Source organism: Salvelinus alpinus, chromosome 12 (genome assembly GCF_045679555.1).
Source record: "Salvelinus alpinus chromosome 12, SLU_Salpinus.1, whole genome shotgun sequence".
In the NCBI taxonomy this organism is placed as follows: Eukaryota; Metazoa; Chordata; class Actinopteri; order Salmoniformes; family Salmonidae; genus Salvelinus; species Salvelinus alpinus.
The window spans coordinates 47,421,603-47,445,702 of record NC_092097.1 but is presented as its reverse complement, the minus strand read 5'-3'; the positions used below and the strand labels follow the sequence as shown (position 1 = coordinate 47,445,702).

At 41.9% G+C, this 24,100-nt stretch overlaps 2 protein-coding genes across 6 annotated transcripts in view; both read right to left on the bottom strand.

Moving 5' to 3' along the window:
• The window catches only part of LOC139536273 (3'-5' exoribonuclease HELZ2-like), a 42,008-nt gene extending 23,720 nt beyond the window's left edge, over positions 1-18,288 (bottom strand). Inside the window, exon 1 of one of the 2 annotated variants that reach the window (XM_071336650.1) lies at positions 18,156-18,288. The gene's annotated coding sequence lies outside the window, so the exon portion shown is untranslated. The remainder of the gene's footprint in view (positions 1-18,155) is intronic. The other variant, XM_071336649.1, reaches the window with a different exon arrangement.
• Positions 18,289-19,035: 747 nt separating this feature from the next.
• Positions 19,036-24,100, bottom strand: part of LOC139536271 (stathmin-3-like) — a 72,268-nt gene continuing 67,203 nt past the window's right edge. For all 4 annotated transcript variants that reach the window (XM_071336644.1, XM_071336645.1, XM_071336646.1 and 1 more), the window contains 4 exons: positions 22,652-22,747; positions 22,126-22,301; positions 21,753-21,944; positions 19,036-21,094 (listed from right to left, as the gene is read on the bottom strand). In XM_071336644.1, the coding sequence (XP_071192745.1) occupies positions 21,035-21,094; positions 21,753-21,944; positions 22,126-22,301; positions 22,652-22,747 (524 nt within the window). In that variant the 3' untranslated portion in view covers positions 19,036-21,034. The remainder of the gene's footprint in view (positions 21,095-21,752; positions 21,945-22,125; positions 22,302-22,651; positions 22,748-24,100) is intronic.

The window sequence follows — 24,100 nt, the reverse complement described above, 5'->3', positions numbered from 1 at the left end:
GCGTGATCCTGGACAACACCCTGTCGTTCTCAACTAACATCAAGGCGGTGACCCGTTCCTGTAGGTTCATGCTCTACAACATTCGCAGAGTACGACCCTGCCTCACGCAGGAAGCGGCGCAGGTCCTAATCCAGGCACTTGTCATCTCCCGTCTGGATTACTGCAACTCGCTGTTGGCTGGGCTCCCTGCCTGTGCCATTAAACCCCTACAACTCATCCAGAACGCCGCAGCCCGTCTGGTGTTCAACTTTCCCAAGTTCTCTCACGTCACCCCGCTCCTCCGCTCTCTCCACTGGCTTCCAGTTGAAGCTCGCATCCGCTACAAGACCATGGTGCTTGCCTACGGAGCTGTGAGGGGAACGGCACCTCCGTACCTTCAGGCTCTGATCAGGCCCTACACCCAAACAAGGGCACTGCGTTCATCCACCTCTGGCCTGCTCGCCTCCCTACCTCTGAGGAAGTACAGTTCCCGCTCAGCCCAGTCAAAACTGTTCGCTGCTCTGGCACCCCAATGGTGGAACAAACTCCCTCACGACGCCAGGTCAGCGGAGTCAATCACCACCTTCCGGAGACACCTGAAACCCCACCTCTTTAAGGAATACCTAGGATAGGATAAAGTAATCCTTCTAACCCCCCCCCCCCCCTTAAAAGAGTTAGATGCACTATTGTAAAGTGGTTGTTCCACTGGATATCATAAGGTGAATGCACCAATTTATAAGTCGCTCTGGATAAGAGCGTCTGCTAAATGACTTAAATGTAAATGAAACAGCACAGCAAGTAAGTGAAAGGAATAGGTTTTGATGTTTTACTGGTAATGGGGACATACAGTTGAAGTCGGAAGTTTTCATACACTTAGGTTGGAGTCATTGAAACTCGTTTTTCAACATCTCCACAAATTTCTTGTTAACAAACTATAGTTTTGGCAAGTCGGTTAGGACATCTACTTTGTGCATGACACAAGTCATTTTTCCAACAATTGTTTACAAACATATTATTTCATTTATTATTCACTGTTTCACAATTCCAGTGGGTCAGAAGTTTACATACACTAAGTTGACTGTGCCTTTAAACAGCTTTGAAAATTCCAGAAAATTATGTCATGGCTTTAGAAGTTTCTGATAGGCTAATTGACATCATTTGAATCAATTGGAGGTGTACCTGTGGATGTATTTCAAGGCCTACCTTCAAACGCAGTGCCTCTTTGCTTGACATCATGGGAAAATCAAAATAAATCAGCCAAGACCCCAGAAAAAGAATTGTAGACCTCCACAAGTCTGGTTCATCCTTGGGAGCAATTTTGAAATGCCTGAAGGTACCACGTTCATCTGTACAAGCAATTGTACACAAGTATAAACACCATGGGACCACACAGCCGTCATACCACTCTGTCTCCTAGAGAAGAACGTACTTTGGTGCAAAAAGTGCAAATCAATCCCAGAACAACAGCAAAGGACCTTGCGAAGATGCTGGAGGAAACAGGTACAAAAGTATCTATATCCACAGTAAAAGGAGCCCTATATCGACACAACCTGAAAGGCCGCTCAGCAAGGAAGAAGCCACTGCTCCAAATCCGCCATAAAAACGCCAGACTACGGTTTGCAACTGCACATGGGGACAAAGATCGTACTTTTTGAGGAATGTCCTCTGGTCTGATGAAACAAAAATAAAACTGTTTGGCCATAATGACCATCGTTATGTTTGGAGGATTAAGGGGGAGGCTTGCAAGCCCGAAGAACACCATCCCAACCATGAAGCACGGGGGTGGCAGCATCATGTTGTGGGGGTGCTTTGCTGCAGGAGGGACTGGTGCACTTCACAAAATAGATGGCTTCATGAGGAGGGAAATTATGTGGATATATTGAAGCAACATCTCAAGACCTTCAGTCCGGAAGTTAAAGCTTGGTCGCAAATGGGTCTTCCAAATGGACAATGACCCCAAGCATACTTCCAAAGTTGTGGCAAAATGGCTTAAACAATTTAAAGGCAATGCTACCAAATACTAATTGAGTGTATGTAAACTTCTGACCTACTGGGAATGTGATAAAAGCTGAAATAAATTATTCTCTCTACTATTATTCTGACATTTCACATTCTTAAAATAAAGTGGTGATCCTAACAGACCTAAAACAGGGAATTTTTACCAGGATTAAATGTCAAGAATTGTGAAAAACTGAGTTTAAATGTATTTGGCTAAGGTGTATGTAAACTTCCAACTTCAACTGTATTTATTTTGGACATCGAAATGTTAGCTACTAAAATCAGATACAACAATAATATTAAGGGACTCGAAATCCATGGCTCGGCTGCCCGAACAGGGCTCCGGGCAGCCGAGCGGAAATGGAGGAAAACTCGCCTCCCTGCGGACCTGGCATCCTTTCACTCCCTCCTCTCTACATTTTCCTCTTCTGTCTCTGCTGCTAAAGCCACTTTCTACCACTCTAAATTCCAAGCATCTGCCTCTAACCCTAGGAAGCTCTTTGCCACCTTCTCCTCCCTCCTGAATCCTCCTCCCCCTCCCCCCCCCTCCTCCCTCTCTGCAGATGACTTCGTCAACCATTTTGAAAAGAAGGTCGACGACATCCGATCCTCGTTTGCTAAGTCAAACGACACCGCTGGTTCTGCTCACACTGCCCTACCCTGTGCTCTGACCTCTTTCTCCCCTCTCTCTCCAGATGAAATCTCGCGTCTTGTGACGGCCGGCCGCCCAACAACCTGCCCGCTTGACTTGTGACGGCCGGCCGCCCAACAACCTGCCCGCTTGACCCTATCCCCTCCTCTCTTCTCCTCTCTTCCACTGGATGTCATAAGGTGAATGCACCAATTTGTAAGTCGCTCTGGATAAGAGCGTCTGCTAAATGACTTAAATGTAAATGTAAATGCTTAAAAACAAACATGTCATTGTAGGCTGATGATTCATGTTTTTTATTTATTTTTATAAATCCACAATTTGGATCCCTCCACAGCCTTACAGAGGATCTAGATACATTTTCTAACCTCTCTGGATTACAAATGTACTATATTATGTATTATAAAACTGGGTGATTCAAGCCCTGAATGCTGATTGGCTAACAGCCATGGTATATCAGACCGTATACCATGGGTATGACAAAACATTTAATTTGACTGCTCTAATTACATTGGTAACCAGTTTATAATAGCAATAAGGCACCCGGGGGGTTGTGGTATATGGCCAATATACCACAGCTAAGGGCTGTATCCAGGCACAGTGCATTCGAACAGACCTTAGCCATGGTAAATTGGCCATATACCACTCCCACTCGGGCCTTATTACTTAATTGGATTACTAAAAAATACAACTTTTACATTACCAATAAAATGGTCTGACGGTGATGTGGACATACTCGGTATTCAAATCCCGAAAGAAAGAAAGACATTTCAATAGAAAGTTAGCAAAAATAGATACCATCGAAATGAAAATACCTGTCTATTTGTGGAAAAATCACCCTGATTAACTCTTTAGTCATATCCCAGTTGACCTATTTACTTTTGGCCTTGCCTACATCTAGTGACCTGTTTTAAAAATTATATGAGGAAACAATATTACATTTTATTTGGAATGGCAAGCCAGACAAAATTAAACAGACCTATTTATATAATGAATATGAATTCGGAGGGTAGAAATGATTAAATATTAACGCATTAGACCTCTCACTCCTTCTTTTACAGCTGTGCCATATAGATTGCAAAATAGTTGGGAAGAGATTTTCAATGAACCGATTCCATGGCACATGGTTTATGAACTTATACGCAAAACAATGCTGGATTCAAAACTTAGAATTGTTCAATTTAACTTATTATACTAAATTCTTGCAACCAATAGAATGTCATGGGGATACAACCATCCCAGCTCTACAGATTTTGCTGCGAAGAGACAGAATCATTAGATCATTTGTTTTGGTACTGCCCATATGTTGCTTGTCTTTGGTCGCAGGTCCAGGAATGTGTGAAGAAGAGCAACATTTACCTGGAGCTAACTCTGCAGATAGCACTAGTGGGTGATTGGAAAAGTCATAGTCAGTTGATCAATAATATAATAATACTTCTAGAAAAATTGTACTGTAGAAACTATGAGAATAGAAAGGTTCAGAACTTTTGTGAAACATCACAGCACAGTTGAAAAATATATGGCAAATAGAAATCCGAAATGGTGTTCGGGGATAGATGGAAGGGGTTGAGTGGAGCTGAAGGGTGGGATTAAAAACAACAAAATAACTCATGTAAAATATGCTCTGTCCGTAAAACGTATATGGGTTCGGAACTTTTATGAAACAGCACAGTTAAAAATATATGGAAAAGTAGAAATTAAGCAGGATGGGCTTCGGAGATGGATGGGAGGGGTTGATGATGGCTGAAGGATGGGATTAAAAACAAACAAAAGATAACTAATGTAAAATATACTGTCCGTGAAATGTATGTAGGATGTATAAACTGGAAGTGGAAGCCTATTTATTTTTGTCCAATAGCTTCCTGAAATTAGGGGAGGGGTGGTAGGGTTAGGGGGAAATAATAAAGAAGGAATATATATAAAAATATATATATATTTAAAATAATATATATATTTCCAAATAAAATATATGGGGGATTGGAAATGATGCAGACAATTACATTGACAAAAGCCACAATCTATCTGCAATACTAAAGCTGATCTACCCTGTAAAAAAAAACAATGTCATTCTCTTTATGACCAGACAGAATCAGATAGATGGCCTACACATACAGAGACAGAGGGGCGCTGTATCGGATGCTTTCTCCAATGATACATTCAGCCTCTTCCGAATTGATAGAAAGTTATGGAAACACAGACACGAAAGATACATTGTTTGTTTTATTCTTGGTCATTTTTGGGGGGAAGCCTGGCTTCAACTGGCACCCATGATTAAACGCCACTGCGTCTACAACATTATGTCTTACTAAAACGCGGCTGGAGGATGACGCTATGTAGTACTCGTTGGATTCTCCATGCAGTGGCAGGATCAGATTGCGGTTTCAGGGAAAACGAAAGGAGGCGATGTGTGTTTTTCAGAAATAACAACTGGTGTGCTGCTTCAAGTGTGAAGGAAATCTCAAACTTTTCTCACCTGATATACAGTACCAGTCAAATATTTGGACACACCTACTCAATCCAGGATTTTTCTTTATTTTTTGTATTTTCTACATTGTAGAATAATAGTGAAGACATCAAAACTATGAAATAACACATACGGAATCATGTAGTAAAAGTGTTAAACAGATCAAAATATATTTTATATTAGAGATTCTAAAATGTCCTCATCAATCTACACACAAAACCACATAATGACAAAGCGAAAACAGTTTTTTTGTTGAAATTTTGGCAAATTTCTTGAAAATAAAGAAATATAAATACATTATTAATTTAAGTATTCAGACCCTTTGCTATGAGACTCGAAAATGAGCTCAGGTGCATCCTGTTCGCATTGATCATCCTTGAGATGTTTCTACGATTTGATATAGAGTCCATCTGTGGTAAATTCAATTGTTTGGACATGATTTGGAAAGGCACACACCTGTCTATATAAGGTCCCACAATTGACAGTGCATGTCATAGCAAAAACCAAGTCATGAGGTTGAAGGAATTGTCCGTAGAGCTCAGAGACAGGATTGTGTCGAGGCACAGATCTGGGGACGGGTACCAAAAAATGTCTGCAGCATTGACGGTCCCCAAGAACACATTGGCCTCCATCATTCTTAAATGGAAGAAGTTTGAACCACCAAGACTCATCCTAGAGCTGGCCGCCCGGCCAAACTGAGCAATCGGGTGAGAAGGACCTTGGTCAGGGAGGTGACCAAGAACCTGATGGTCACTCTGACAGAGCTCTAGAGTTCCTCTGTGGAGATGGGAGAACCTTTCAGAAGGACAACCATCTCTGCAGCACTCCACCAATCAGGCCTTTATGGTAAAGTGGCCAGACAGAAGCCACTCCTCAGTAAAAAGCATATGACAGCCCGCTTGGAGTTTGCCAAAAAGGCACCTAAAGACTCTCACACCATGAGAAACAAGATTCTCTGATCTGATAAAACCAAGATTTAACTTTTTGGCCTGAATGCCAAGTGTCACGTCAGGAGGAAACTTGGCACCATCCCTAAGGTGAGCATGCTGGTGGCAGCATAATGCTGTGGGGATGTTTTTCAGCGGCAGGGACTGGGAGACTAGGATCGAGGCAAAGATGAACAAAGAAAAGTACAGAGAGGTCCTTGATGAAAACCTGCTCCAGAGCACATAGCCAAGACAACGCAGGAGTGGCTCCGGGACAAGTCTCTGAATGTCCTTGAGTGGCCCAGCCAGAACCCGGACCTGAACCCAATCTAACATCTCTGGAGAGACCTGAAAATAGCTGTGCAGCAACGCTCACCCATCCAACCTGACAGAGCTTGAGAGGATCTGCAGAGAAGAATGGGAGAAATTCACCAAATACAGGTGTGCCAAGCTTGTAGCGTCATACCCAAGAAGACTTGAGGCTGTAATCGCTGCCAAAGGTGATTCAACAAAGTACTGAGTAAAGGGCCTGAATACTTATGTAAATGTAATATTTCAGTAAATAATGGGGTATTGTGTGTAAATTGATGGGAAAAAAATACTTCATTAATTTTAGAATAAGGCTGTAACGTAACAAAGTGTGAAAAATGTCAAGGGGTCTGAATACTTTCTGAATGCAATTTATATTCTACCCACAGAAACATATATAAGGCCTTCCCTCGTCCTCTCTTCAGCAAATCTGACCAAAACTTAATTCTCCTGCTTCCTGTTTACAAACAAAAGCTCAAACAGGAAGTACCAGTGATCCACTCAATACGGAAGTGGTAAGACGAAGTAGAAACAAGGCTACAAGACTGTTTTACTTGTACAAGACTGGGATATGTTCCGGGATTCATCCGATAACATTGAGGAGTTTACCACAACAGCACAGGCTTCATCAATAAGTGCATAGACAATGTCGTCCCCACAGTGACTATAAGAACATATCCCAACCAAATCCATGGATTACGAAACTCGTAGTATGTTTGGCTCTCTGTCGCCAAACATTTAAACCGGTTAACAGACGGAATACCAGGGCGCGTTCTCAAAGCATGTGCAGACCAGCTGGCAGGTGTCTTCACAGACATTGTCAATCTCTCATTGTCCCAGTCTGTAATCCCAACATGTTTCAAACTGACCACCATTGTCCCTGTTCCCAAGAGCTCCAAGGTAACCTGCCTAAATGAATATCGCCCTGTAGCACTCACATCTGTAATGATGAAGTGCTTTGAAAGGCTGGTCATGACACACATCAACACCATCTTCCTAGACCCACTCCAATTTGCATACCACCCCAACAGATCCACAGATGACGCAACAGCAATTGCACTTCACACTGCCCTCTTCCACCTGAGGAAGAGAAATAACTATGTGAGAATGCTGTTCATAGACTACAGCTCAGCATTCAACACCATAGTCCCCTCCAAGCTCATCCCCAAGATAGGGACCCTGGGACTGAAACTGTCCCTCAGCAACTGGATCCTGGACTTCCTGATGGGTCGGCCCCAGGAGGTGAGGGTAGGCAACAAGACCTCCTCCACGCTGACCCTCAACATGGTTGGCGGACAGCCCAGTACACCACTGGGACTGAGCTTCCTGCCATTCAGGACCTCTATATCAGGTGGTGTCAGAGGAAGGCCCGAAAACTTGCTAAAGACTCCAGCCACCCAAGCCATAGACTGTTCACCCTGCTACCGTCCGGCAAACGGTACCGGAGCATCGGCTCTCGGACCAACAGGCTCTGAAACAAATGCTAAATAGTTCATTAATAGTAACCAAACTATCTGCACTGACCCTATGCACACTCACTTGCCTTTATATAAACACTTACACTCCACTGTCACTTCCACAGAAATCTCTCACACATTCAAACACTACATACGCAAACACACACACACACACACGCATACCGACACAACCCTAACATACTGTACATACACACTCACGCACACACACACTTACACCCATCGTTTGCTGCTGTTACTCTGTTCTATTACTCTTATTATTATCTATCCGGATGCCCAGTCACTTTACCCTGTCTTTATGTACATATCTACCTCAAGTACCTAGTACCCTTGCACATTGATCTGATACTGGTACTTCCTGTATATAGCTCCATTCTTGTGTATTTTATTTTATTCCTCGTGTTAGTTACTATTTTAACTCTGCGTCATTGGGAAAAGTTTGTAAGCAAGTATTTCACTGTAAAGTCCACACCAGTTGTATTCGGCGCATGTGATAAATACAATTACATTTTATTTGATGTGGGATGCTGGGCTGAAGGGATTTGTAGTTTTCATTATGAAAATATTCAAACTAGTTCAGCTCAGAAATGTTGTAACTACAATGACAATAATCCATTGTGCCAGTTTTTGTTAAGACGGAGTTGGATCATAGAGCAAGAGGCGAAGCGAGAAGTTTCACTATCACCAAAAATCGATCAAAAATAATCCCAATGCATTTCTATTGTTTTTTTTGTGGACCTAAGCTTGTCGCCTGCCTTCCCGCCTTTGGGACAACGACCCCATTGTTAGGGCGGAGACATGAGCATCTCGTCATTATATACAGATCTCTGGACGAATACACTTTTAAGCCTGCTACGTTAACACTTTTTCATATTACCCATAAGCACTCTGATACGTTGTGCTGGATGTCATGCATTTCAATGGGGACATCCACAATAGAGTGGAAGCACAATCCCCCTTGCGGTTGAAGGACACCGCATACTTTTTTTTTTACCCCTTTTTTCTCCCCAATTTCGTGGTATCCAATTGGTAGTAGTTACAGTATCGTCTCATCACTGCAACTCCCGTACGGACTCGGGAGAGGCGAAGGTCGGGAGCCATGCGTCCTCCGAAACACAACCCAACCAACCCACTGCTTCTTGACACAATGCACATCCAACCTGGAATCCAGCCGCACCAATGTGTCGGAGGAAACACCGTACACCTGGCGACCTGGTCAGCGTGCACTGCACCCGGCCCGCCACAGGAGTCACTAGTGCGCGATGAGACAAGGATATCCCTGCCGGTAACCCTGGTAACCCTGCCAAACCCTCTCGAACCCAGAATCTCTGGTGGCACAGCTAGCACTGCGATGCAGTGCCTTAGACCACTGTGACACCCGGGAGGCCTGAACAGCGCATACTTTAAAAAAAAATTTAACTCTACATTGTCTTCAGTCTAGCCGGAGTTCGTCAAAGAACAAGAAGTTACTAAACCACAGAAAAATATGAAAATATATGTATATTTTTTTATTTCACCTTTATTTAACCAGGTAGGCCAGTTGAGAAGAAGTTCTCATTTACAACTGCGACCTGGCCAAGATAAAGCAAAGAGTTACACATGGGATAAACAAACGTACAGTCAATAACACAATAGAAAAATCTATATACAGTGTGTGCAAATGTAGTAAGATTAGGGATGTAAGGTAATAAATAGGCCATAGTGGCGAAATAATTACAATTTAGCAATTAAACACTGGAGTGATAGATGTGGAGAAGATGAATGTGAAAGTAGAGATACTGGGGTGCAAAGAAGCAAAAAATTAAATAACAATATGGGGATGAGGTAGTTGGGTGGGCTATTTACAGATGGGCTGTGTACAGGTGCAATGATCGGTAAACTGCTCTGACAGCTGATGCTTAAAGTTAGTGAGGGAGATATAAGACTCCAGCTTCAGTTATTTTTGCAATTCGTTCCAGTCATTGGCAGCAGAGAACTAGAAGGAAAGGCGACCAAAGAGGACTTGGCTTTGGGGATGACCAGTGAAATACACCTGCTGGAGCGCTTGTACGGGTGGGTGCTGCTATGGTAACCAGTGAGCTGAGAAAACATGGGGCTTTACCTAGCAAAGACTTATAGATGACCTGGAGCCAGTGGGTTTGGTGACGAATATGAAGCGAGGACCAGCCAACGAGAGCATACAGGTCACAGTGGTGGCTAGTATATGGGGCTTTGGTGACAAAACGGATGGCACTGTGATAGACTACATCCAATTTGATGAGTAGAGTGTTGGAGGCTATTTTGTAAATGACATCGCCGAAGTCAAGGATCAGTAGGATAGTCAGTTTTACGAGGTATGTTTGGCACCATGAGTGAAGGAGGCTTTGTTACAAATATATGACTAATTTCAGGAAACTAGGCATATGTCGCAGGCCACTACTTCACAGGAGAGCCATTTGAACATAAACTTTTTGGGGGGCAGAATCTGAGCTTTCATGTGCTGTCTATTTGAGCTGGTTAGTATGTGTAGGTAATCCTCTCTACCGCGTCTTTAAAAAAAAATGTATCACGTAGTAGAACTGCATAAGTGTTGCTCTCCACTTTCCGGAAGACAGAGTTTTTGAAATCATTGGAATTAGAGTATGATAGATAAGAAGATGGAGAAAACACCTGTGTCTGGATTACATCTTCAAACTAAGGGCAACCATGCCATCTGTGACAAGGAGAGGCATCCATCCATAATGTATACGGACGGGTAAGATAGTCTAGCTAGCTACATTTTCAGATCTTAACACTTTTCACATTTTTCATTTCAAGTTAAAGTGTACTGTTAGCTTATGTTAGCTGGCTGGCTCGCTAGCCATTTGCTTTGCTAGTTATAGCCTAATGTTAGCTAGCTAATATTGAACCTGGTTTGTTAGCTACCTGCAGATTCATGCAGGGTAGCAACGTCATGAGTTGGGATTATGGTTCATTGTTTACCTAGCTAGCTACATGTCTTAACAAAATACACTATGCAAGGAACCATTTCAATAGAATGTCACTGCGACAACTGTTGATAGACTTAACTGGTAAATTGGCTCTGGCTATCTACTCCAATTTCAGAGCACTCTAGTCTGAGTGTGCCAGAGCGCAGAATAACTGACGAATTTACGAACACTCAACACCCGTTGAATGGCCGGTGTCAGTAAACGTTTCCAAAAAAGCGTAGATTTATGCCAGCAGCACATAAAAACAGCCTAACCAACTCTGCTAGGGCGAGTAAAATGGTCAGTGAACGGTTCTCTTGCGTTAGCCAGTTAGCTTGACTGTTGTTGTTAGGGAAAGGGGGATACCTAGTCAGTTGTACAACTGAATGCAATCAAATGAAATGTGTCTACCGAATTTAACCCAACCCTTCTGAATCAGAGAGGTGCAGGGGTCTGCCATAATCGACATCCACGTCTTCGGCGGCCGGGGGACAGTGGGTTAGCTGCCTTGCTCAGGGGCAGAACGACAGATTTTTACCTTGTCAGCTCGGGGATTCAATCCAGCAACCTTTCGGTTACTGGCCCAACGCTCTAACCACTAGTTAGGACAGAACGCTCGGATCAACTCTTAAACAGGACCTGAATGGGTGTAGACAAAGAAGAGCTCTCCAGTAGGTACCAAAACATTCAAAAGCCATTTTCTCAAAAGTGAAGTAAGTTACAAGTTTATCAACTTTCAAAGCAGAATTACTTTCCCATTGTTCCTCAAATGCAAATGTAGTAGCTCTGTGTCTCTGCTTTTATCTAATGTAAAAAACACAATTTCAAATTTTGCTACATAAGACCGAATCAAGGCGGTCAGTCACATATGTGATAGCTTTATAATATAGCTAGCAACTTGTAAACAACTACCATTCCTATAAAGTACGTACTATGTTAATAGTAAATGTTAAATAATACACATTGGCTGTTAAGCCAATTATATTATATGACTGTTGCCTCACGTTTAAAGCTGCAATAGTTAACTTTTTGGGAGACCCAACCAAATGACCATAGAAATGTGTGTTATAGATCTGTCATTCTCATTGAAAGCATGTCTAAGAAGCTGTCAACATTTCTATGCTTCCTGTTTGTCTTGAACTTTCGGTTTTGTACACCAGCTTCAGACAGATTAATCTACAATATTTTGGGTTATGGAAAATATATTTCACAGTGGTTAAGGTGGTACAATGATTCTCTACACCAGTGGTCACCAACCTAGTCGATTACCAAACATTTCTGTATGAAAAAAAATATGATAAAGCCTTGCGTTCCATTTTTTTAAATTTGTTTTGCGCTGTTGGCGGTAGACGCACTTGATTCAGCAGCCTTATCGACAGGAAGGCAAAATGTTCCCATTTTGAACAATTTCATGTGTCTGTAGATAGAACTCCACCTACCCGGCAGGCCCAGAGAGCAAATCAAGTGCACCTTTTAACTGGCCCATCAGATATCTCAGATCACTCACTGAGCCTGCAAAGTTTCCTCGAGGCATAGACTGTAAAAAGAAGCCTCGAACCCATAGCAAAGTTGATACTGTGAGATTTCAAAACTTTTAAAACCATGACTAGAGAGACACAGCGAATAAAAAAAAATCTCAAAATGGACTGAGAAGAAAAACATTGTCAGGGCAATTCAAGCATAGCCAATATGCAGTGATAATGTATTGGGCCTACTGCACAAATCTTATTGCTACAGAACTGTTTTGAATTGGTCAAAGTTGAATAGGCTTAGGTTTTTTTAAGTCATTTTTTTTTACCTGAGCGGTAGATCTCGACTCAGATTCTGACTCAGAAAGTGATCTTGACTCAGAAAAGGTTGACGACCACTGCTGGCTTGTTTTGTCACATAAACTGAAATTAGGCGAACTATTACAATTTTAGCAATGGCAGAGCAATTTCTGCATAGTGCATCTAAGTTTATTGTGATTGTAATGACGTTTGTTTTTTGATGATAATTATTAGGTATTATCAGTATTTTCACTAGCTACAATGGTATCTTCAACCTAGCCTAGCTTTTAGCTAGCTAGCTAGTTGTTCTGCAGTGCAAGTTAGCTTGACTTGCTATAAAGTTAGACAAACAAGTTGTGGATAAAGTAGTTAAACAAAACATGTTTAATCTTTTATCACCTGAAATAATATATGTATCCTGTCTTGAATAAAAAAAAGTGTCTCCTTCATTTTGCACAAACACTAAACATGTCCGTTCAGTAGCGGGGCAAGACTCTGAAGAAGAGTTACTGCATAATGAAATATGTTAAGATGTAAACGTGTCATTAGGTTAGATACACACAGACCGTATAGACCGCATGAGAGAGGAATCTACACAATGACGAGAGGGACAGAGACAGTTCGTGAAAGTATGCCTTTGAAGAAGTAGTACAATTATTTTGTCAGACAGCTCTTTGGCTTAGGCCACTTAGGCAGGGTAGCTAAATAGGATGACTAAAGACAGACAATACAGTATGGGGAGCACATAGATAACGTTAGGTCTGGCTGGCAGACTGCTACTGCCTGAGCAGAGATCAGATGATGACTTTATGATATGAAAAATAATAAAGTCATCAAATTAAAACTAAGTAATATACACAGCTTAAATATTGTATTATTTCATAGTAATTTCCTATTTCCCTACTGATGTCTACCCAATGTGGACTTGACAGACAATGGAATATTTACAATGTTTTGGCAATTGAATGCTAACTATTTGGGGTTTTGTAATTTCCATAAAAAAAGCTCTATTTCATAATGCATTTTATGTTTTAAAAAATTATCGAAATTGAAATCGAAAACCATTATACATTTTTTATAATCGAACCGAAATGACCTCAAAACACTAAATAGCTCAGCACTACTATTTTGAGGAAGTAATACTGTCTTTGTTACTAGGGTGTCTCATGGGGGACAAACATCAGTAACTGCCACATGAACCACACCCCCAAGACTAAAATCTTCTTTTTCTTAACACATGTGGAACCTGTGCGTTCAGTCGCTCTTTAAAGAAAAAAGACTGTTTATACTTTCCCATCACATTTCACTCCAAGTCCCAACAGTCCAGCAATGTGCTTCCATTAACAGTAAATATCTGAAGTTGCTGTCATGTAGGCTACTTCAGAGGAAACCTTTGTCTTTGACTGTTCAATCTTAAGCGTAAATGAGGAAGCGATAGTCCGGCCCCCACCATCCGCGGGAATCGCACAGCCTGAACGCGCACCTCCCCACAATACCCAACCAACGTGTGTCTTGGTTCCTGTCCTCTACTCATTTGAATGTGTTGACAGTTGGAGAAATTGCTGGAGCTGCGCTGAGAATTAGAAAAGTATGAAAGCCAATGGTACAATATTCTATAACTCTGCTGTGCTTATGCGTACAGTTTGGTACGCTGATAGCACAGGAGGCTGTTGGGGGGAGAACGGCTCATAATAATGGCCGGAACTGAGCAAATGGAATGGCATCAAACACCTGGAAACCATGAGTTTGATGTATTTGATACTATTCCACAAATTTTACTCCAGTCATTACCACGAGCCTGTTCTCCCCAATGAAGGTGCCACCAACATCCTGTGTCTGATAGACAGTCTATCAGGGTAGCAAACGTGTACGCGTCTCAGAACATACAGAGAAGAAATTGCCAGATGCATCACAATACCCCCGGAACTAGCTGCACTGGGAGCCAAATTTGAAATGGAATACAGTGAATACATTGAGCAGGGTGGGGAAAATCGCATTAGAACACGATTCAAATGTATTTTGAAGGGCTGTGGTCACCATTCATGTATTAAATTAAATATATACATCAGACAGTTTTGGGGAGCTACAGTGCATTCGGAAAATATTCAGACCCCATTATTTGTTCCCACATTTTGTTACATTACAGCCTTATTCTAAAATGGATAAAATTATTTTTCCCCCTCAGAAATCTACACACAATACCCTATAATGAAAAAGCAAAAACTGGTTTTTAGAAACTTTAGCAAATGTATTAAAAATAAAAAACAGAAATACCTTATTTACATAAGTATTCAGACCCTTTGCTATGTATGACAGGCTGACCACACCTAAATACATTTTGAAATCTATGTTATTCAATTATTGCACCCACACTGCTCGCGCACGCCAACAAGCGTCTGCATTGCCATGGGCTAAAATAGAAATCAGTTCTATTTCTGACGCAGATCGCGCATCAAATGATGCCTCTCCCATCTCCTCATTGGTTTATAGAAGCAGGTACCCACGTGCCATCTCCTCATTGGTTATACCCACGTGGGTGACTGAAAGACGAACGAGGTCAGTGGCGGTAATGCACCTAATTTATGAAAGTTGCCAATCGCAATATAAAGTCAAGAGAAGAAAAAGCCTGGAAGGAAGAGAGATGACTAGAAACGTTTCGATTGACCGTTTTATGTGTGGATTAATTGGCGGAGTAGAGGACCTTGTGCATTTCAGGTAAAATAACAACTCAAATGCTTATATCCCAGGACCAATTAGCTAGAAACTGCAAGCTAGCTAAATAGGAGAAATTAGCTAGCAAGTGGAAGCTGACTAGCTAAATTGCCATAAATGTTTAATGCTTTTCGACCTGTCCCCAAATTAATAATTGGTTCAGTTTGTTTTGATATTTTAACCTGCGTGTCATGGTCACGTTTGGTGTAGGGGGATAAAATAAATGTATGCACGATGTCGCACGCTCGCAGCCGGTTTGGGTCCCATGTGAGACTCGAAATTGAGCTCAGGTGCATCCTGTTTCCATTCATCATCCTTGAGATGTTTCTACAACTTGATTGGAGTCCACCTGTGGTGAATTAAATTGATTGGACATGATTTGTAAAGACACACACCTGTCTATATAAGGTCCCACAGTTGACAGTGCATGTCAGAGCAAAAACAAAACGATGAGGTCGAAGGAATTGTCCATAATTCTCCGAGACAGGATTGTGTCGTGGCACAGATCTGGGGAAGGGTACGAAAAAATTTATGCAGCATTGAAGGTCCCCAAGGACACAAGTGGCCTCCATCATTCTTAAATGGGAGAAGTTTGGAACCACCAAGACTCTTCCTAGAGCTGGCCGCCCGACCAAACTGAGCAATAGGGGGAGAAGGGTTTGATCAGGGAGGTGACCAAGAACCCGATGGTCACTCTGACAGAGCACTAGAGTTCCTCTGTGGAGATGGGAGAACCTTTCAGAAGGACAACCATCTCTGCAGCACTCCACCAATCAGGCCTTTAATGGTAGTGGCCAGACGGAAGAAACTCCTCAGTAAAAAGCATATGACAGCCCGCTTGGAGTTTGCCAAAAGGCACCTAAAGACTCTCACACCATGAGAAACAAGATTCTCTGGTCTGATGAAACCAAGATTGAACTCTTTGGCCTGAATGCAAAGTGTCACGTCTGGAGGAAACCTGGCACCATCCCTACGGTGAAGCATGGCGGTGGCAGCATCATACTGTGGAAGACTAGTCAGGATCGAGACCAAGATTAACAGAGCAAAGTACAGATAGATCCTTTAATGAAAACCTGCTCCAGAGTGCTCAGGGGTGCCACGCTTGTAGTGCTATTGATGAGGAAAGATTTTACCTACCTACTCTATTAAAAGATATTCATCGTACCGCATTTCTCCAATGCCAAACCTGTGTGTCTTGTTTGCAATGAAACTGTCGTTGTTTTGTAAAGATTTCAATCTTAGATGTCATTATGAATCTAAGCATTGTACTTTCAGAAGTTGATTTTCCACCCCAGAGAGTCCAATGCAGAAAGGAGGTAGGCCTATTTAAAGAGTGCATGGTGACACTATTGGAGGAAATAGCTATAGGCCTACCAACAAATAGTGTATAAAACATTAGGAACACATGCTCTTTCCATAACAGACTGTCCAGGTGAAAGCTATGATCCCTTAATGATGTCACTTATTACATCCACTTCAATCAGTGTAGATGAAGGGGAGTAGACATGTTAAAGAAGAATGTTTAAGCCTTGAGACAATTGAGACATCGATTGTGTATGTGTGTGCCATTCCGAGGGTGAATAGGCAAGACAAAAGATTTCACGCTCAACAGTTTCCTGCATGTATCAAGAATGGTCCACAATCCAAAGGACATCCAGACAACTTGACACAACTGTTGGAAGCAATGGAGTCAACTAAGACTGATCCCATTTAGTTGACTGGTCGATTGTTTGGTCAATAGGCTGTTGGCCAACAGAGATTTCTTTAGTCAAGCAGTCAGATAGCCAAGATTGCTTCACCCTCATGTTGGTGATAGCAAGCTAGCAACCAGGCTAGGTAGTGCTAAGTATCAACAGCCAATCCACAAGGGGTTGGAAACTATAGTGAGAGTTGATTGGTCAATAGCAAGTACGAACTTTTCCCAACTTTGTTCCCGCCCTGTTCAAGCTCCCTCAAGCTCCCTCGCCCATTCCGAAGATTATGGATATACTGACAAGATACATTTCTCTCCGCCCCAACAATGGGAGTCATTGTCCACAAAGCGCCACTGCGGACTGTCTAGCTCCAACCTATCCTTTCTTTGGATTGGAGAATACGTCTCATTATTTTAATGCTTTTTTAAATATTAGATGAGGTTGTTGACGTCAACTACCAGTATTCAATGGAAAGATATGCTAAGCTACTAGCCTCGTGTCATGAATATGCAAAGCCATATTGAGACAACTCTGATATTATTTTTTTCTCAGTGACCGGGATGTCACGTGTCCTATTTATATCAGTACATTTTTGCAAAACTTCTATTCGATCAAATAAGCCTCATGTAGCAAATAAGCCATAAATGTTTTTGTTGACCAAATTCGACACTCCCTCATTGACCTCCAAACGAGGGAGACAGATTTTCTGCCGAGCTGGGCCTCTCTTCCTCTTCCTCTCTGGCCTTTCTCGCATCGCCCAACGGTCCTCCCGCGCACTTCGCATCATTCATTTAAAATGAATGTGCTTCTGTTGTTTCATCGCCCCCAACTTGCTGTATGGATCTCTTGACCACGTCCACGATAGACGCACAGCTCAAATTCCCAACAAACGCGGCTCCGTACCCGTCCTCTATTTCTTTGAATGTGTTTACAGTTTACAGAAATTGATAGAGCCGCGCTAAAAATGCTAAAAGTATGAAAGACACATATGTTCCAATATTTGTGCGTATACGTTTTGGACGACTCTTATAGGCGATTTACCTTGCTTACCTTTCACCAGGAAGCAATTTGATAATTTGTTGTCATAAAAAATTGCAACATCAAGTAACTCCTGGTTTGATCTAGAATGAAGTCGCAGGTTCGTCTGACGCTTCACATTTACAATTATTTTCAAAACGTTCGGTTATAACCCACACATGGTTAATTAACTAATTTTAAAATGCTGAACTCACCGCAATAGTTTCAGGAGTTTTTAACAGTCAGACATTTCACATTAAATTGAAACTCCAGTTTCTTCCGTTGTATCTGATATAGTGGATATGGGGACAATAAATCCCTCCCATCGCTGGAATATCATTTAGTAATGGGTTGTTCGTGAACGAACGGCTCTTTTTGAACGGATCTTTTTGGTGAACGTCGGCAACCGAATCGCATCGGTGAAAGAGCCGATCATTTGGCTCCCTGATTTGCATACTGCTACTACTGCTTTTTGAGCACAAAATAACTTTTTTCTGCAGAGAAGTTACAAAATAATTATCTAAAGAGGGTGAATATTCAGGGAAGAAACAACAAATAGTGGGGAGAATGCGTCAATTTGGTCCAGATTGTTTTGCAGGCCATCTAATAATTTGGTCAGATAAAAATTTATTTGAATGCAATTTAGCAATTTTTTGTGGTTGTAGGTCGACTCTTAAGCATTTTGAACGAAGAACCGTTTGGCGTACACCGAAAAGACTCGGAATGCCCATCACTAGTATTGTTTCATTCGCTGCACAGTTAAGTTTCGTTTCTGTCATTCTGGGCGTCGGCGTGAGGGCATCATCATATGATACTGTGCAGAATGACTCTAGTATAAACAGAGACAGTTGATAAATAATACGAATAAGATTAGAGAATTCTTCCATAATCTCTGCTATAGAGCCTCGATGATATCCGTTATCACATTACACATTTTACTGGTCAAACGTTACGACAGACAAATCATGCGAACGTTGATAATAGTCCGACAAATAGCAGATAACTATCACATGATGATACATCATACATTTCATTACCTGTGGATGATTTGGCAGCAGTCCCCTGTTCTTTGGATGAACCAGAAAGTCAAAAATGTTTGAACGTGCCATGAAGGGTTTATTGATCCAGTGAAATTCATTCTGAAGCATTATTTTTACCAGGCTAGATTTTTCAAAGATGTGTGAAAGCTATGATATCAGATCTCATGTGACATATTTTACTACAATTGTAAACAACACACATGTAAATTATTAAATGTCACAAATGTAAATGAAAAAATAAGGTATCACCAACTGTATTATAGTTTATCAGACTTTATATGCAAGCAACAACGGCTGACCAAAGGTGAGTTATTCACACAGAGTCGTTATATGTGCGGAGATTGTGTGTATGTAAGCATAATGGACTGCTGGACCCATCTTAGACAAAGATAATTAAAACAGTAGTTGGCACGATGTCAAGGTTACTTAAGGCAAGGCGACAACCAACCAAGTCAAGCACCAGCATGACAGAATTGTGTCCTAGCATAACCCCACTGTGTGTCCTAGCGCAACCCCACTGAAGCTGAGCAGCATTATCCCAGCATTATACTGTATAGGGAAACCTGGCACGAGTAACCTAGGCTTATATGCTGCTAGAAGAGCAAGTGTGTCTGGTAATACATTCAGGCTATGTCAGCATTTGATACCTCTACATCGCATGCCAAAGTTCACATCATAATCCTTCTTATTTGCATATGATTTGCATAAAACTAGTTATTTCACATTGACTCTGTATCTCACTGCAAACTAACTATGGCATTCTGTCGTGGAGTCATCTTGTTACTCAATGTAGTCCCCTACAGTGGCACTTACTCAACAGTCACAAGTGAGTGTCTCTCAGAAATAAACAGACTGTGTGGGAGATTTCAGTAGCCAGGAAATGAAACTGAAGCGAGAACGGAAACCACTCTTCAAGCAAATTAAACATATGTGTCATAACCTTATTCATTTCCTGACCTACAGCAACGTGAATACTGAACTTTATTGAGCTGAGGCCTAAATGTGACTATGCTCCATTTTATACACTCAATTGATTAACTTTATATGTTGATTGAAGACAGCTGCACAAACTGACAATGGGTGTCACTATACATGATGAATGGCCAGGTTAGTGTGTTTGCCTGTCGATTGTGCTGAATATGGTATATTATCCCGTTTCACGAGGTCTGAGCGAGCCTCTAGCACAGGGGCAACTCTCGAGTCCGTTTAGCTTGGCTCAGCTCCCATGTCATAAAGTACCGTATGCAATAGACGTAGGGATCGTGTTATGACCTCAAGCTCATTTTTCAAGATAATGACAGTTTGGAAATATGTGGAACAGATTCACTCACAGTACAGATGCAGCGTAGACATTTACTTCCTATGAGAATTGAACATGACCTATTGAACTACTATGTTTTGAATCGACTCACAGCCTTGCTCTCTGACGTAGGCGCACACACACCCTTCTGAAAAGGTGTGCATGAACAGGCATAAAACTAGCATCTGTACAAAATCCCAACATCCCCAACACAGAAACAAACAGTAAAGATGTACACACACACACACACACACCACCTCTTCTCGCCTGCCCCATGCGCTAAAACAATCAAATATTTCACCATACGCCTGTCTTTTACAGTAGCTTTTTAGGTTTGACACACAGACAGATTTTCCAAACATTTACACTAGTGCAAAATTTAACTGGTCATTTTTCTGGACAGAACCAAACATTATTTTAAACAAAAGGTAAAAAAAGGTAAGAGAAATAACTTTTCAATTGTTTTCATGTTGTTCCTTTGTATGAACTCACAGGTGCAGTCTTAACACAGGTACAAAGGTTTATTAAATCTGACCTTTGACCTACTGTGCCTTTGCATTTCAAATGTTTGTGGTTTTCAAAAAAAATACACACTGAGAGATGAGAAACAATCTGTGTAAATTATTAGCTTGTGAAATCAGTGTATACTGAACAATGCAAGAGCCTTTGAGACATTGAGATTTTAAAAAGTAGCATTTCCTCCAACCAAAACCCATCAGATGAGAATCTCTTGACAAAACTGTAGAAAATGTTTTCAACCACAGAGGTCAGCTTGGAGCTCTTTGTTTCTACGGACCTCAGCGGCATGGATTTCCTGTGATGAAACGAAGTGAAAATTAGAGAAGATGTGCTATAAAATACTGCAATAGAAGGTAATTTACATAGTCACACCATTGTTCTCTATTCTCTTTTTATTTTAATATTTTACAGGAAGTAGGGGTGTTGAGGGTACTGCAGTAAAAAATTCTAATAATTATAAAAATAAAAGAAATCCACAAAATTTGTGAACTAGGCCTTTATTACTCCTGTATGAGAGGAGAGAAATACTCCTCAGCGCCCTTCTTTCCTTTATTATTCTATTAACACTGGTTAGAGTTTCAACATCAACTGCCATCAAACAAAAGTGAAGAATGGAGGGATCTGATTGTTTCTGCATTCAGCAATGCTGAATTGTTTCCTTGCCAATTTAAGTTACAGACTGGTCATCCATTTACCGACTGGCATTCAGGCTAATCATTTCATGTTAATGCATTTCCTCCTGTTGCCAGAAAGGCGACTAGGTCATCACACTCCTCCAGTAAGTATTCACAATGCCCATGTCTATGGCCTTGGTCCTCCTTAATTTTTCATTACAGTAAACCCCTAAACCAAAGATCACCTCCAATCTTGTTTTGGATGCTGTACTCTCTACCCACAAAACACTTTTTCTAAGTTAGGCCATAGCTTTGATTGACAATCAGTGGGTGTCTAACCTTCTCCCGGAGCCGCTGCTTCAGCGCATTCAGCTGGGCCTCGCGGTTCTCTTTGTTGACCTCCATCTTGTAGTTAAGCTTCTCTTTGGCCATCTTGCTGAAGTTGTTGTTCTCCTCCAGGGCCTTGTGGAGCACCTGTCGCTCGTGTTCCCGCTTCTCAGCTAGCTGCTTCAGCACCAGGGCCTCCTGAGACTGCAGAGAGAGACGAGGGAGAGAGATGGTGAGGGAGAGAAAGATACAATGATAGAGAAGAGGGAGAAAGAGAGAGGGGCGAGAGGAAAAGGGATAGATGATGAGAGAGATTGTGAAGAGTGAGAAGAATCGAAGGGTGAGAAGAGATATTGACCCATGCTCTGTCATGCTCTCCATTTACCTTTCTCCTCTCCTCCGCAGCTTCCAGCCTCTTCTGGAGCTCGTCCGGGGAGAGGTCCTTCTTGGGAGCAGAAAGCAGGGGCTGCGGCCTGTCTGGAGAGAGGTCAGCGGGGGCCTTCAAGATGATCTCGAAGGCCTGGCCGGATGCCCGCTTGTTCAGGGACTTCACCTCCATGTCTGTGGAGAACAGCAGGTATTAGGGCAGTAAGGCTGTGGCGGCCAGGACTCAGAATTACTGGCCTGTTTGTACACCATGCTATGGTACTAACACACAGCAGCTTGAAGACAGACAGACAGACAGACAGACAGACAGACAGACAGACAGACAGACAGACAGACAGACAGACAGACAGACAGACAGACAGACAGGCAGGCAGGCAGGCAGGCAGGCAGGCAGGCAGACAGACAGACAGACAGACAGACAGACAGACAAGGGGAGAGAGACAGATAGACCATAGAGAGATCATATACAGAATTTATATAATCTCTATGGGACACGGACAAACACAGAGCTCTTCACTACTAACCTCCATATTGGTAGAGGCTGTTGGGGTGTGGTTGTGAGTAGAAGCAGGAGCAGATCAGAGACAGCATGGACATCTCTTTGATCTTGTCGGAGTAGGCTGAAAAACAGGGAGACGAGAAAAGACATCCACGGTTATCCTTACATCTACGTTTAAATTGGCATATGTCATTTATTGTGAATGCCACAGTAATTTAGCATTTACTAAACTGACTGATATCGTCATAATATGACTAGATAATGTATGCGTGAAGAGTCTAATGGTAAAATGGTGAATCAAGGCTGTACTGTACAGTGCATTGGGAAAGTATTCAGACCCCTTGACTTTTTCCACATTTGGTTACGCCTTATTCAAAAATGTATGAACAATTTTTTTTACCTCATCAATCTGCACACAATACTCCATAATGACAAAGCAAAACCAAAAACCCCCACCTTATTTACATAAGTATTCAGACCCTTTGCTATGATACTCGAAATTGAGCTCAGGTGCATCCTGTTTCCATTGATCATCCTTGAGATGTTTCTAAAACTTGATTGGAGTCCACTTGTGGTAAATTCAATTGATTTGACATGATTTGGAAAGGCACACACCTGTCTATATAAGGTCCCACAGTTGACAGTGCATGTCAGAGCAAAAACCAAGCCATGAGGTTGAAGGAATTGTCCGTAGAGCTCCGACACAGGATTGTATCGGGGCACAGATCTGGGGAAGGGTACAAAAAAATGTCTGCAGCATTGAAGGTCCCTAAAAACACAGTGGCCTCCATCATTCTTAAATGGAAGAAGTTTGGAACCATCAAGACTCTTCCTAGAGCTGGCCGCCGGGCCAAACTGAGGAATCGGGGAGAAGGGCCTTGGTCAGGGAGGTGATCAAGAAAACAATGGTCACTCTGACAGAGCTCCAGAGTCCCTCTGTGGAGATGGAAGACCCTTCCAGAAGGAGAAACAAGATTGAACTCTTTGGCCTGAATGCCAAGCATCACGTCTGGAGGAAACCTGGTGCCATCCCTACGGTGAAGCATGGTGGTGGCAGCATCATGCTGTGGTGATGTTTTTCAGCGGCAGGGACTGGGAGACTAATCAGGATCGACTGGGAGACTAATCAGACTAATCAGGATCGACTGGGAGACTAATCAGACTAATCAGGATCGAGTGGGAGAATGGGAGAAACTCCACAAATACAGGTGTGCCAAAAAGACTCAAGGTTGTAATCGCTGCCAAAGGTGCTTCAACCAAGTACTTAGTAAAGGGCCTGAATACTTATGTAAATGTGATATTTCCTTTTGTTATTCCTCATAAATTAGCAAACATTTTTATTATGGGGTATTGTGTGAAGATTGATGAGGACATTTTAAAATAAAGTTTAGAATAAGGCTACAAAATGTGGAAAAAGTCAATGGGTCTGAATACTTACCGTATTCTCAATTATTCATATATATACTTTATCTCT